Below are 15135 nucleotides of genomic sequence, written 5' to 3' on the forward strand. Positions count from 1 at the left end.
GTTGCGGATAGTGACAGTTACGATAGGTCTCTGGCATTAGTAGATATAGTGATAGATAGGATAGCGATAGTTAATGAATTGGCAGTTATATGCTTTCTCATTTCCGCACGTTGAAGACCTATGTACACCTTGTAATTTTTTTTATTTGATTGTCGCGTTCAATGAAATCAAGCTCTTTTACATAGCTCATGAGACTACAGCATGTTTGCCCCAGAACTTCAGTGTGTCGGCCATAGGGCCGACCAATCCTCCCAGTGTACCCTGCTGTCTTTTAACCACACGCGAAGTCAGTGAGGGGCCGCGTACTCATAAAATGATTTAATTCATCCATCAGCATCATATCAAGACTGCCGTGGCAAACCTGGTTCTTGCCTCGAAGCAGCAAGGAACAGCTCAAAATTTGGTTTTATACAAAATTAACTAATTAACGCAGATTATCGCGGATCGTTAACTAGCACAGTGCCATTACACTTGGCCTAAGTTTTCCAACAGTATACGGTTCGATGTTGCAGCTAAAATTTAGATTTTAATTGCAATTTACTAAATATCAATTAATTTGGCTCAGTAATTGATCGAAATACATGTACAATTAACCAATAATCCAATCTCATGGTTGATCGCGTGACATATACTATGCTTAAAGAGATAGCTTGACAGTATAGCGAAATAGACTAAGTCCTGCTTTGACCTTCTCTGATCTTGAAGTTCAAAGCACCAGCCTGGATCGTTTTCCGAAGTTTTACCGCGGTGACAGATTTCACGCTCTAAAAAAAACAAACACAAAGTCAGAGGCAGTACTAGATTAAGTGCACAAAGTAAAACCTTATCATGAGACTTAAAAAGTGTCTGTAGCACAGAACTCGCCTGAAAGCTTTGTTTATCAGTATTCCCCATTCAAACAGTTCTAAGAAGAAACCAACCAATTCATGACCTTTACTTTCGGCACTCTCAATGCTTTTCTCGCAATTTTTCAAAAATTTTGTGCACTCCTGAAGCGCAGACCTGGCCCAAAAGCTCGCGCTTCACTCACTGCTGCGGCCGGCCGGCGGGCGTCAAGGAGAAAAAGCGTGTCGTGCGCAGCGCTCTCCGCCGCCGCGCGAGGAGAATCGAGGAGGAAAGCGCGGCGCGGAGGAGAGTGTCGCTACTTTCAAATTATCAAGGGACTTTAAGGTAGGTCAACGCCGCTTGCGGCGGGGGCTAGCCTGCCACCGAATTTTTATCTATTGTAGGCCGTCATTGCACCCGCCACCGCGTAGATGGTGGACGGCGGCTGTTGCGGCGCGCGTCTTTCTCTCCCTTTTGTTTTTCTTTTTCTCTACTTTTTCTCTTCTGTCCGCACGAGGCAGCGGAGGTGGCTCGCTACAGAGCCAGCTAGCAGGCATGTGCATTATCTTTTTCTTATACAGCCACAGCAGCAACGGGATAGTTTAAAAAAGGGCCGATAACTACCCCATTACCGTTTACTGCACAAGTTGTACGAAAAATGTCGCCGTAATTTTTTCATGGTAGTTTTTTTTTTTTTTTGACCCCTTGCTGGAACGCGACGGCGGCCAGAACCCGACAAGAGGACAGCGACAACCGCGCGCACGCGTACGTAAACACGCGTTCGAATGCAGCACGGAGTAGAGTAGACAACATACATTTCAATGCAGCGCGGAGCAGACAACACGGACGCGCTGCGTGGAGGTCTTGCGAAAGTATCCACGGAGGGCGCGCACAGTAGAGTCACTGGAACTCTAGCGCACAGAGCGGCGCAGCGAGCCATCGCCAACATAGCCTACCGCTGGAACTGGGGTGTCGAGTCAAGGCCGTAGCTACTTCACTCAAACCACAGGTGAGAGCGCCAGAATCGTGGCAAGCGAATGGTTTTTTTTTGTTCCTAAAGCCCCTTAGCCCCGCGATATTTTTTGTATTTCGCGGGATTTCTTTAGAGCTTGGAAAAAGATACACGCGAGGCTGAAAGTTACAGACATACGTACCCAAACGCAGTATAAGACCAGACTGATGTTCATCATGTAAGGAAAGGGGATCACATAATATGTGAATGTGCGAAGTCACCAGATAGGGCTAAATATATAACAAAAGACACCAGGGAGACCCTTCTGCGAAGCTCAGACTCAAGATCCTAAAGAGAGATTGTTTGACTGGCCGAAGATGCTGCCGGGGTCCAAGAACTACCGGCCTGCAACTAAGGCGACTGTCCCACTCCCTGAAGCGCGGGATAGTCACTCCCAGTAAAAACAAAGGGTCCAATAGGGAAGACCAGTCAGACTGAATTGGTTCTGCCAATCCCAAATGGTTTGTCCAATGGGTACTGTCTAACCCAACTGGTTTCTTCACTCCCAATTGGGAAGCCCAGTTGGTTTCTTCACTCCCAGTTGGGACGCCCAGTTGGTTTCGTGACTCCCAACTGGGAATGAAGAAACCATTTGGGCGTCCCAATTGGGACTGAAGAAACCAACAGGGCATCCAAATTGGGATTGAATAAACCCATTGGGCTAATGGGAAGCCCAATGGGTTGCTTCAATCCCAATTGAGATTCCTTCGCTCCCAATTGGGACGCCCATTTGAAACGAATTGGGCTTCCAACTGGGCTTCCCATTGGTTCTAATTGTTCCTAAGCAAACATTCCCAATTGGGAAAGTCAAGTCAGTGATATCCTTGACTGAGATGTGCATAGATATACATACCTCTATAAAGAGACAACAGTGATAATTCTAAGTTCTTATAACAAGTATATGCCACTTAATCTTATTAATTGATTGCATATATCATATTCACTGTAAGTGCAGGCATAATTAATTGAATAAGTTAACTCTGAAAACAAAGATGTGTCACTGGTCCCAGCAGCAATGTTCAAAGAATGGAGTATATAAGTCTGCAACCTGTGGACATATACATTGAGTCTGTGTTCCGTGTGTGTAATGCTTGCTTGTCTCTCATGACTTCTGTAAAAAATTGTAATTTCATTCCACTTGTATAAAAGTTGGCCCCCCTATAACTTCTGGACAGAAAACATTGAAATTGCATCTCCATTTTTTTTTCAAGCTATGTGAGTTCAAACCATTTAGGCTCAATGGGTATGCCATTTGAGTTCAATTGGTGAACCATTTGGTCTTCATGGGTGACCACTTATTTCCAATTGCGAACACCAATTCATATCAAATGGTCAGGCCCAATGGGTGGCGAAAACACAATTGGTTTTTGACCAACTCATTTCAATTGGGAAATTCCCAATTAGACCCATTGAATTTTTTTGACTGGGCTGTGTTGGACAAATAAAAGTTTTCTGTCAACACGTAAAACTTTCTTCATCGGAAATAAATGGAATGGGGTTACAGAAGGTGCTTTCCATCTTTGCATATCACACTTATTGTCTAATAGCAATAATTAGTAAATAAAATATCTTAATTACTAATTAGTTATTTTCAAAATAGAAATTTCTCGTGGTGCACCAAATGGCTGGCAGCAGTATACAAGTGGTTTCTCTGGCCTACATCAAACGTTTTAATTTTTAACCCCTGGCTAAAGTTAGCTTGGACACACTGTATACAGCTAATTTCGCTTAAAATCCGCCGCTGTAGCCGGAGGTTGAAAAAAATGATCGGACAGGGCCCGACGTCACAAATACATGACCTCATGCGGGAGTTTCTAACACCCCACATTCAAATAAAGCTATCGAATTGAGGGAAGATACTAATGAAGCCAAAATTGCCGAGGACTTTCCTTCAATTGAGATATATTCAGAAATTACAAGTAATATAATAGAATTAAATTATCGTTATTGAGGTTCGAAACAAGGTCTTCAGCATGCTAGGCGGGCACGCAATCATATGTGCCACGAAAGTGTTTTTTTTTTTTTTAACAAAAGACCTTTAATTGCGTATATACACTGCTGCTACTCTTCCGTAACCAAGATCGCAGATTTCTCGGACAGACAGGGACGTTCTCGAATCTGTACGTACGAAACATTATTAACCCCACGGCATATCCGCCCTTATGCCCGTGGTGCGGTGAAGAACCCACAATGTATCATATAACTAGGATGTGCCAAAAGATTGACGTGGTAAACGTTATACAAGACCCTAGTGCGGAGCAATGGGATGCAATGCTGGCCAGCGACCGCTGTGAAGACTAACGAGGTCTGATACAGCGTGCTCTACGGGCGGCGGAAGCAAGTGGAGCCCTGGAATAAGGACACCAACCAGTGCCGAAGGCTCTACAAAAGGAACAACCGCGAAGAATACCCTAATCAAATAAAGTTATTCAATCAATCAATCAATCAATCAATCAATCAATCGGCGCGTTAACATCGCCTTGTAGAATCTGCACGAGAGAGAGAGATTAAACGTACAGTCTTTGCCAAAAGCTTTGAGCCTATAGGGGGTCTGGCTCCAAACCGCGTAGTGGCGCTCCTTTAGCATTCATGAAGGTCCTTCCCGTACGAGAGGGTACGTAGGGCAAGCAATTTCCTTACCTTCGGGAGATTTGGAACACGTATTACGAACCGAACCACGTTGCCCAGAATCAAACCAGCTGAGCTCTAAACGTTTGACAAATATATTGCCGCATAGAAGACGACGCCAAAGATGATGACTGCGAATAGACTGCGATGTTGTTGCGAATAAAGAATGAAGAGATTACCCGGGTGAAAATCTTAGGCACAACGGTAGTTCGTTTTTCCAAGAAATCAATAAGAGGGAGCAATTCCTGGTCTTCTCGCTGCTGTTGGGAAAGCGTTGCGTCATCTATGACACCTAAAAATGCAGTGTCTTCATCGGTCATAGTGAAAGGTTCGACCGGCGCTCGCGAAAGGCAGTCAGCATCCGCGTGCTTTTTCCCAGATTTGTAAATAACTGCCATGTCGAATTCTTGTAATCGAAGGCTCCAACGCGCGAGTCTCCCTGAAGGGTCCTTTAGATTCGTCAGCCAACAGAGCGAGTGATGGTCGCTAACGACTTGAAAGGGGCGAGCGTACAAATAAGGGCGGAACTTCATAACCGCCCATACCACTGCAAGGCATTCTTTTTCGGTTGCCGAGTAGTTCGCTTCTGCTTTAGATAGGGTCCTGCTGGCGTAAGCAATTACTTTTTCTACACCACCCTGGCGCTGCACCAGCACAGCACCTAAGCCCACGTTGCTGGCATCCGTATGAAGCAGTGTAGGGGCGTCGTCATCAAAGTGCGCCAGGACAGGTGGTGTCTGTAAACGTCTCCGCAGCTCATTAAACGCTTGTTCCTGTTCTTCACCCCAGTGAAAGACAGCATTGTCACGCGTCAGCGAAGTTAATGGCCAGGCAATTCGTGAGAAACCAGCAATAAACCGGCGGTAATAGGCGCAAAGACCCAGGAAACGCCGCAATGTATTTTTGTCCGTAGGTGTCGGGAACTTGGCGACTGCGGAGAGCTTTTCAGGATCAGGCCGGACACCTTCTTGGCTAACGACGTGACCTAAGAATTGCAGCTCCTCGTACCCGAAGTGGCACTTCTCGGGTTTTAGTGTGAGGCCCGCAGATCGTATGGCCTGAAATACAGCTAGCAGACGGCGTAGATGCTCTTCAAATGTGGCCGAAAACACAATCACGTCGTCAAGATACACCAGGCATGTTTGCCACTTAAGTCCTGAGAGCACAGTATCCATCAACCTCTGAAATGTTGCTGGTGCTGAGCATAAACCGAACGGAAGGACCTTAAACTCGTACAATCCATCGGGAGTGACGAATGCTGTCTTCTCCCGATCTCTCTCGTCTACTTCTATCTGCCAATATCCACTTTTCAAGTCCATTGATGAGAAGTAACGTGCATTTCGTAGGCGATCAAGGGAATCGTCGATGCGAGGAAGAGGGTACACGTCTTTTTTAGTTACTTGGTTGAGCTTGCGGTAATCTATGCAAAATCGTAAGCTGCCGTCCTTCTTTTTAACAAGTACCACGGGGGAAGCCCAGGGGCTCTGTGACGGCTGGATAACGTCGTCTCTAAGCATTTCGGCCACCTGGCGCTGAATGGCTGCACGTTCTTTCGGAGCTACACGGTAAGGATTTTGTCGAATCGGGACGATGCTTCCTGAGGAGGGGGGCAAATGCCGCATAGAAGACGACGCCAAAGATGATGACTGGGCCCCACAAGCGCGAGCCTGGAAGGAAGTTGGAGCGCAAGACTCGTCCAGGTTGATTTATTAAACCCGTCCTATCTTTGGGTCCTCCTTGGCGTTCAATCGAGACGTGACAATATAGTACGTACTTACAGAACGTAGACTAGTAACAAGAGGACAGAGAGGCATAAGATAAGCCCAACCAGCCTCTGGCCCAACGAAGGAATCAAAGGAGAAATCCAGGAAAAGAAAGTGAAAATATTTGGCGAGGTTACCGCCAATGGTGCCGACCTTAGCAGCACACAAACCGCGTGTGCTGTCTGGCCTTGAAAGCACCGCAGGGCGGCATCGATCCCCGCTGCAGCTGTTTCCGCGGGCTGTCGTCGGAGCCATATGGCTCGCTGTCCAGCCTGCTTTGTTCACAAGGTGCCGCGCAACGCTGATTGTGGGTTGAGCACTAGCTCACTCCATCACATCCACAAGCCAGAGGGCATGCAGCACGAGCACTCTCGCAACACTGGCACTCGGAAGGCGCGTCGAGGAAAGAGAGACCTTATATGGCGTCCAAGTTTTAACTTTACGTGAATAAAACTACACACTTCCCACAAGATTAGCGCCGGGTTAGACTCCATGAAAACGCGTTGTGCGATCTGACGCGTGACTGGCTAAATAACTTTACTGATAGGGAAGGGAGGAGGATGCGTAAGTGAGGTCGACCCTAGTCCGTGACTCAAGCGGCTGCTACTGCTATCCATGCGCGCGCCGGCTCTTTGGGCCGAAGACAACCTCCCACCCCTCAATAGCTGCACCTGCGTTTGGGTCATCAGGCGAATTGTGTGGGCCGGCCCATACCATGTAGCGCCGTCCTGCCTTCTCCCCAGGAAGTTTACATTTGGTGTCGCAGGGCCCAGGGTGCATTGTATCGCTTGCCGCGCAGGGGACAGTTTGCGCAGTTTGCAGAGGACAGTGAAGGCGCCTTTTATGGTGCGCAGTATCTCTACCGGCTTTACTTCTTGTAAGTTCTTGATATATCTTATTAATTTTTAATCCTGAATGCGAACATTTTGATTTTGAAATATTCGCCATTTTTTTTTCATTTTAGAAATTTCTTATTGAATTTATTGAGAGATTTTTGACGGTGGCTGGGCAGAGTATTCTCAGCTAGCCAATGCAGGCCCAACGGTGGCCACTTGTTTGCTGCCATTTACGCTGATTAATAGTTGGCCAACGACTTTCAGGCTTCAGCCAACTATTGGCAAATTGTAGGGAATTTGCCCCCCCCTCCCCCCCCATGCTAGGCTACCAAAATGATCACAAGTATGGCCGTGGTTACCTGCCCACGAGGTTGGCCAAGTACTTTGAGCTAGCCACATATCGGAAAACGATAGGAAAAGAAATTAGTCAGCAGCCCCGCCGGGGTGGCGCAGTGGTTACGGCGCTCGACTACTGTTCCCAAGGACGCGGGATCGAATTCCGGCCTCGGCGGCCGCTTTTCGATGGAGGCGAAAAGCAAGGCGCCCGTGTGCTGTGCAATGTCAGTGCACGTTAAAGAACTCCAGGTGGTCGAAATTTCCGGAGTCCTCCACTACAGCGTCTCTCATAGCCTGAGTCGATTTGGGACGTTAAACCCCACAAACTAAACCAAACCAATTAGTCAGCACGTCGGCACCCAATGCTTAGCACCCAAACATAGTCATGGTCAAAGTAGGGCCGTGATTGGCTGCCGACGAGCTTGGCCAAGAAGCATATTTTTAATGAATGCATTTGCAAAATTTCGCACAAATGCGACAGGGCGAAGTTTTCAAATAAAAATTATCAGCAACATAAGCATGCCCTCTAGTATTTTACATGGTTGCTGTTGCAAACATAAAAATGAGTGAAATAAATTCTCTTGACTTACCAGTGTCACATGCTGTAAACTGAGTGCCTGAGTGTGGGGTATATATACACTCTGAAAGTTGCTGTAGATGCGTTTGCGAGCAGCGCGGTGGCTTTTTCGTAGTGTTTGTTCGGTGCATTGTTTTTTGTACGATTCACATGGTGGATCTGGTCGCCATGGGAATTAATGAGTTTTGTTCACTGCCAGACATCTGTTTCTTGAAATTTGCTACCTGTAAAATTCACGGTATTTGTTTCAGCTCTGCAGAATATTTCGAGGGTCACCATTTTTTTTTTCATGTAGACCGTGTGTATTTTGTTGGTAACGTTACGGACTGACACTTGAAGCTATTCAGACGTTTTGCATTGCTAGGATGGACATTGTCTGCAAAACCGGAATCTGACTTTGGCCCAACCTCCGGCCAACCTTGCTAACAATAGCTAAACCTAGGGCGGCCAGGCTCGTCGGGCCTACATGGGGCCGCATGGGCTTACGTCGGACGATTTAAGGTCAGTAAAAACGAGTCCGGTCCAACCTTGTTGACAGAGATTGGGCCAAGGTCGACCATTTTGTATGCCTACGTTGAGCCAACGCAGGGCCATGCTCGATTTCTTATTTGGGGTGTCTGTAAAGGACATTTTAAGATTGCCTCCAAAGTTGAAATTTTGCAACCAGACGCCTTTTCCTTTCGTAAGCTATCAATACTCCCAACAAAGTACAAATTTATCTGCTCATAAAATTAGAACACCTGCTACGAAATGCTACCAAATTTTCTTGCCGCAAAAGCAGAAATTTTGATTTGATTTAGTTGTCTAACGGTCCAAATCGACTCGGGCTATGAATGAGTGGCACCGTAGTGAAATTGTGCGAATAACTTCGACAATCAAAGTTTGAAGTGCCGTGGCATCGCACAGCTAGTACACGGGCTTTTTGCGTCGGCGGCGCGGTCAGGATCGGCCAGGATCGAGCCCAGCAAGGGACGCCCTAACCGCTGGGCCACCGCGGCGGGTCAAAATCAAAATTTCTTGCCAAAAATTCGGAATTTATGCTACCGCAAAAAACTTCAAGTACAGAGACAAGGAGCAGCGCCACGTTACGTCATCACCTTCCGTGGCGAGAGGAACATCTTGATAGCCTCCCTCTCTCTTTTCGCTGTTCCTGTAACAGCTGACAGTCCCCGCTGGCTAGCATTTTTTTTTTTTTTTTCACGCGTCAACAAGCAGGGTGCGGTGACACATGAAAGCATTACTTCGCTTTGTTCACAGATTTCTGTCCGCAGACCGCGTCCGCACAGACGGCGTCAGCTGGCCGAGTCAGCAAAATCGTGTCCGCAGCAGTTGCGAGTTGAAAAAAAGCCGGCTAGTTAGTTAGGGGGGGGGGGGGGGGGGGGGGGGAGGAGGGGGGGGGTGATGCTTGTAGCCCGGAAGAGCGTAGGAGGGCAAGAAGGCAGCGCAATCATTATCTTCGCAGTTCCAAAATCGGCCGCTATGCATCTTGAAAGGCCCAACGGTCGAAGCTCCCGCGATCACCCCCCCCCCCCCTCCTCCCCCCCTCCCTCATATTGATTGCGACTGTACAAGAATCCTGCTTTCGGTTCCACCCCTGCATGCTCAAGTTAACGCCCGCACCTTCGCGCATTTCTGGGGAAAGCGAACAGAGATCAGCTGATAGCATCGCGCTTCGCCTCCGGCGGGTCGAAGGCGGTAAGTGCATCGACCGATCCGCGTAGACGGTAGCATCCGTATCACGGAACGAAGGCGATAAAATTAATAAGTGATGAGTGGATACCCGCTGCTGCCGAAGCTTTTAAGCATGCCGGTGGTGATACCCAACGCGATATTATATAGGGATTATATTGGGCCCGACGCGTGCAGCGAAAACTCATGGCGCTCTGATTTGCCCAAATCACGAATGTTAACAGACTGTAGTGTCACTTGCGGCATTTATTGGGAACTGATAAGCGCTGCCAAGAATGTAGAACCGAAAGAGAAGTTTCTGGACGCCATCAGCAGCCGAATACCATTCTGATCACGACAACATTTGATTTTGAACTTTGTGGCTAGTGTAGGATGAAAAACATAGACTACTCTCGTCTAGCGAACATATTACGCAAGAAATTTCAAGCGGCAGGTTCAATTCATTGTTGCAACAAGTTCAACCGTTTATGAGAATAAAGCAATTCTTCTTTCTGTGCCGTATGCTGCAACAAATATATAGAGTGAATCCATGGTTGAACACCACAGCTCGACAGCGAATACCAAAGAAGGCGACTGGACGAACCGACCAAACATACTGCTTGGAAACATGAGGCGGAATATGACAGACATATTTAGGCCCTACATGTGTTTCGCCTCCCAAATGTGCTATTTACATAACTTGTACACCATCTGCTACGAACAATCTATTTGATATCTACTTTTTTTTTTTTTTTTTCAAAATACGTATGGTCAGAAAATCCTTGTATAATGTATGGAATGAAGTCCCATACGAATGAAAAAAAAAAAAAGAAATAACTGCGTTTTTGCAGGATATATTCTAGTTTCTTTGGGAATGGACAAGTGCACGTGAAATTTGAATTTTTTTTTCATGGGTGGGCATTGTGCTGAAGTCAAATGAAGCGCACATTGCTGTACTCGAAATTCGGAGATGATCCTATCAGCAGCATGTATTGTTTTCTTTCGCTTTCTAATTAAATAATTTAATTAATACACCCCAAATGAAATAATTAAGGAGCATTCCCCTGAGCTTTCCTTGTTAATATTGCCAGATTGTGACTACATCTTATCACAAAAGTGGGTCAACATTATTGTAATTGTTTAGAAGGTGGTGTCCATCAATACCCGTAATGGCTATAAGGTCAGAGTGTGCACTGGCGTTGAAAAACAGCAAACAAAAACGCGCAGCGGAGTTTTCGAGCCAGAAGCGATCAAATGAATTGAACTTCCATTAGCTGACATAGGTTTGAAGATCTACGTGTTACGGCGTATCGGGCTCTGTTAAACTCACTGCTCTGAATTGATAGGTCTAACGCACAGAAGGTAACTCTGCGTGCAGTCTTACGCAGAAATACCTACTAACCAGCAGCAGTTCTGCGCAACACACCAGCCACAGAAAAAAAAAAAAAAAAAAAAAAAAAAAACGTATACCAGGGGTGGTCTTACATACTGTGCGGTCGAGTGTATGTAAGCGCCTGCGTCATCTACATCCGGGCACGCATGTATCAGCCTTTCCGTGGGCAAGCCCAATAATTTTCTAAGCTCTCAAATTGCAGCGAAAGGTATTGCTGCAATGATCGTGAGGCACCGGCTTCTGCAGTGTGCCAGTGAGCCGCACATAGGTTTGGATGACATTGCTTCGTGCTGCTACAGCTGCCATTCCCATGCAAAAATTGAGGAAAAAAAATATAGTGATGTGCCATATCACTTTCTCGACACATGCGCCTTAACGATTGTGGCAGGTAAACAGCGACGCGTTACCACAAGGTCGACTGTCTAACAAGTGACGGTATGGTAAAATGCTCACCTGTCAAGCGTCGCCGCGTGCAGGTGATCCGCTGTAGCTGGCTTCGAAACTACGCCCCTTAACGGAATCGTCGTACTATGTAGAGAACAGAGGGAGCCAGCTGTTTGCACCTCAGGATTGCTGGCTCTGGCCGCGAAATTGCGTCGGTTCTACAGCTGTGCGCGCCGGCTGTATCTAGTGCTACGTGCTGCAGGCACTGCAGGCGCTAAACCGACGAGAAACGGCGGCGACCGGACGTGCAAGCATTCGATGTTATGTGTCCCGAGGGGACGATTTTTCCCTACTACTTTCCGGTTCGCGTCACGACGAGCCGATCGCTTGGGAGGGACGCTCGCAAGTGAAACCAGCCGGCTAGCCGACCGGCCCCTTTGAGAGCGCGTGCGGCGTCCTTGGGGTCGTTAATTCCTCTCGCGTCGAAGGCGGGAACGCGTTTCTCGCCTTGACGAAATAACAGCGGCGACGGAGGCGACGACGTTTTGTCTTTTATCAGCACTAGTTTGTTGCGACAGGCGCTGACTGCCGCACGTGTCAGTGCGTCTGCGTAGCTGGTACCCAGGCGACCAGGTAAACGTCGTTGTACGTCTTCGCTATGCTAAAACCTCCTATAAATGGGGTTATTGGAGGTCGTTATAGGCGATATTGATTGAATCAATATTAAGTTACTATACTCCTGTCTGCAAATGTTCGTGGCATTCATGCCTTCTATTGGAAGGGAAAGAAGACCCAGCAGATCGAAGCGTGGTTGACTGATCGTTGTGTGCCGTTTCAGTTCAAAGTCAAGCTCTGCCGACGTGGGAGGGAAAGCTATAGTAACAGAAACTTATTGTAGCAATCTGCTGTGGAAGCTTTAGGGCATTTCAAGAAGTCAGATGTTCTGTTAATGTGACGCCCAGCGAAAGCGCTCGCGTACCCCCTCCAGTGCGTTATTCCGTGCAGACGCATGCGCAATGCATCGCACTGCGGTATTAAAGCAATGACTACTCTGCGTGTATGACGTACTACCTGACAGACGCCGTCGGTCGATCTCCTAACCCGTGTTAAAAATTGCTCCAACTATGCACTGAGCAGTGACTTTCTTTTATAAAGCATCTCACCAAAAGTGTGCTCTAGCTCATTTTTAACTCAGGCGGTTTTTCATCCTTGACTCTTCCTTGTCATTAAGCGAGTGTTTCAGGTATTCTAAAACCATGCCCGTACCCGTATATGCTAAAAAGGGTGTGTTGTGTCCAGCGGCAGCATTGTCCATCACAAAAAGGTGTGCTCGCCCAGTGATTCCCTTACAAACACCCTTGGGGCGTGTATACACACCCCTGTTTTTTAAAGGAATCCCTTAATTCGTTATGAATAACTTTTTGGGGGGAAGACGGTGTTGGATGTGAGGTGATTAAATTGCGACAGGGCATGCAAACATGCAATGTTCTAAGTTTGCATAGTGTTCAGAACAATTTGGGCATGCGGGGAAATATCTGATTCATTATGGTACCTATAGTGCAAAGAGGCACATTTTACAGCGTTTTCCTCGTCTGCGTACGTGAGTGGCATTGAACAGCAAGTTTTTCTTTAAGGTTTATTGATAGCAGCCTGAGCTGCCGCGTAAGGTATCGAGGTGTTTTATGGAGTCCTTGTTCTTTAGTTTGTCTCTGCATAAACTACGTTTGTCTCTGTGTAAAGTGAATAATTGTTCGCTTGCTCATGGGCGTCGGAGTCATATGCGGTGATAGTCCTACGCGACGCATCAATGACAGAAATAAAAGAATGAAAAAAAAAAAAACATAAAAAGAACTAGCACTTTTCTTCTACCTCCTTTGCAACCCCCCCTCCCTTTTCCCCGCTGGCCTAATTTCAATTCCTGGGTGCTCGCCGCTCCGTCTTGAGTGTCGTGGGTGCTTGATACATTACGAAATGCAGGAGATTACGCAGCATAGATGCGACGCATCGATCAGTCAGGCTGTTCGCTGCATAGTAAATGAGTCCATAGGATACATTGCGCTGAATATAATTTACTGCACCTGTTCTTTCGGCTCCTCGCGGACGTCAGTTGACGCGACACGTAAGCCTGCAGCTTCTGTGCAAGAATTTGAGCCGCTGCCTATTCCTTTCTTGCCAGAGCGCTTCTGTGTGCGGAGTATTTTTTATTTACATGCAGTTTAAAGTCCCGCAGCTCCTAATACTATGAGGGGCGCCTTAGTATAGACCTTTCGGGGCATTGATTAGCCCTGTAATGCTTTTATCACTTGGTATAAGGAATGTATATGTGTGGATAATGTTCATCTTAGATACCAAAGCTGCACGACTATATAAATTGTCAACTTAATTGGGGAAAGGGTCCTTCACAACATTTTTCAAACAAAATTCAATATCAGTTGAAAGGTAAATTCGTGCCGCACGCATTTTAACGATCACAAAATAGCTAGCGATTTCTGTTGTCATGCTGCTCTGCCAGTGACGAACTTCTCCATTTTGGTTTGAGAGAGCAGCTGTTGTTGTTGTTTACCAAATAACGTACGTATGGCACATACGCACACAGGCGAATATTTTGTGCCCGTTCGACTGTTAATTGACCCGCACCGTCTTTGTTTTCAATGTAAGTAAGCGAGCGAAAGGGAGTAACGACCACGATCCACGGGAGTCGCGAACCAAAAAGAATTTCCTTGAAGACAAAGAAGAGTCACGAGTGCGGTACCGCTCGCTCTTGATACATATTCTTTTTTTTTATCGATATTTATTGCCTCTGGGCATCGGTAGGGTATGACGTGAAGGACGAATAAATGATTAAATGAATGTAAAAGGTTGGCTGATTTTATGAAGTCCAGAAGTGAGCGATGATGAGGTCCCTGCGTCCAAGTGACATATGAGGCAGGATTGGTTGCTGAAAGGCCATCTATGCTAAGGTGCCGGATCCGTGTTGGCTTGAGTGCTGGGTAGTCCCACAGCAAGTGGTGGATGTCGGCCTCAACATCTTCGTTTTTACAGATCGGGCACCATGGGCGGGGATATAAGTGTTGGAAGTATGGCCACGTCCTAGTGACCGCTGGTGTGAGTGCAACACCGAACCGGATCCTCCTAAGCGCAACCTCCTCTGCACGGGTGAGTCCGCGGGGAAGGGATATCGCACACGGAGGGATAAGTGCAAGTGTGCGGCGCCGGAGGTGTTCCTTTCTTGACAAAAGGAGGGTAGCATCGTCCACTTCAAGGAGCCGTGGGATTTATGCGTCTTGGTTCACGAGGTGGGTTGCTAAATCAGCTTGACTTTGGGAAAGCAGCAGATCCCGTGGGACCCACTCAATGCGTACTGACTGTGGGATGCTCGCCGCAAGCTGGTGGATGTCTTGGCAAATTTTAGGGCAACGGCTGACACGTCGGAGCAGACGTACTGCTTGAAGTGCGTCAGTGCGGATGGCAACGTGGGCTGCAGGGAGCATGGTTATGGAGGCCACGGAGCAGAGTGCCTCCTGAACTGCCACAAGCTCAGCGCAGAAAGATGTAAGTGGTTTCGAAAGCTGAAACGTAGTTGTCTGATTCAGGCTAGGTCTCCGTGGACAGTAGATTGCCGTTTTGGCTTCACAGCCTTGCAGGCTTCCATCTACGTACACTACTATGGAATCTTGAGGCAGGTTAGTATCTTGCTCTTCAAATCTCTGGCG

At 47.1% G+C, this 15135-nt stretch overlaps 1 protein-coding gene across 3 annotated transcripts in view; it reads right to left on the minus strand.

Moving 5' to 3' along the window:
* LOC146208396 (uncharacterized) overlaps nt 1–15135 on the minus strand; it is a 47982-nt gene that overhangs the window by 18433 nt on the left and 14414 nt on the right. The window contains exons 1-2 of one of the 3 annotated variants that reach the window (XM_084593144.1): nt 11492–11957; nt 7991–8201 (exon numbers count right to left, since the gene is read on the minus strand). The exons of 1 other annotated variant lie outside the window; for it this stretch is intronic. In XM_084593144.1, the coding sequence (XP_084449270.1) occupies nt 7991–8108 (118 nt within the window). In that variant the 5' untranslated portion in view covers nt 8109–8201; nt 11492–11957. Of the gene's footprint in view, nt 1–7990; nt 8202–11491; nt 11958–15135 lie in introns of those variants that run through there. One more of the 3 variants, XM_084593153.1, reaches the window with a different exon arrangement.

The sequence above is a fragment of the Amblyomma maculatum genome, chromosome 1 (assembly GCF_055883805.1).
Source record: "Amblyomma maculatum isolate TAMU_Amacu chromosome 1, ASM5588380v1, whole genome shotgun sequence".
In the NCBI taxonomy this organism is placed as follows: Eukaryota; Metazoa; Arthropoda; class Arachnida; order Ixodida; family Ixodidae; genus Amblyomma; species Amblyomma maculatum.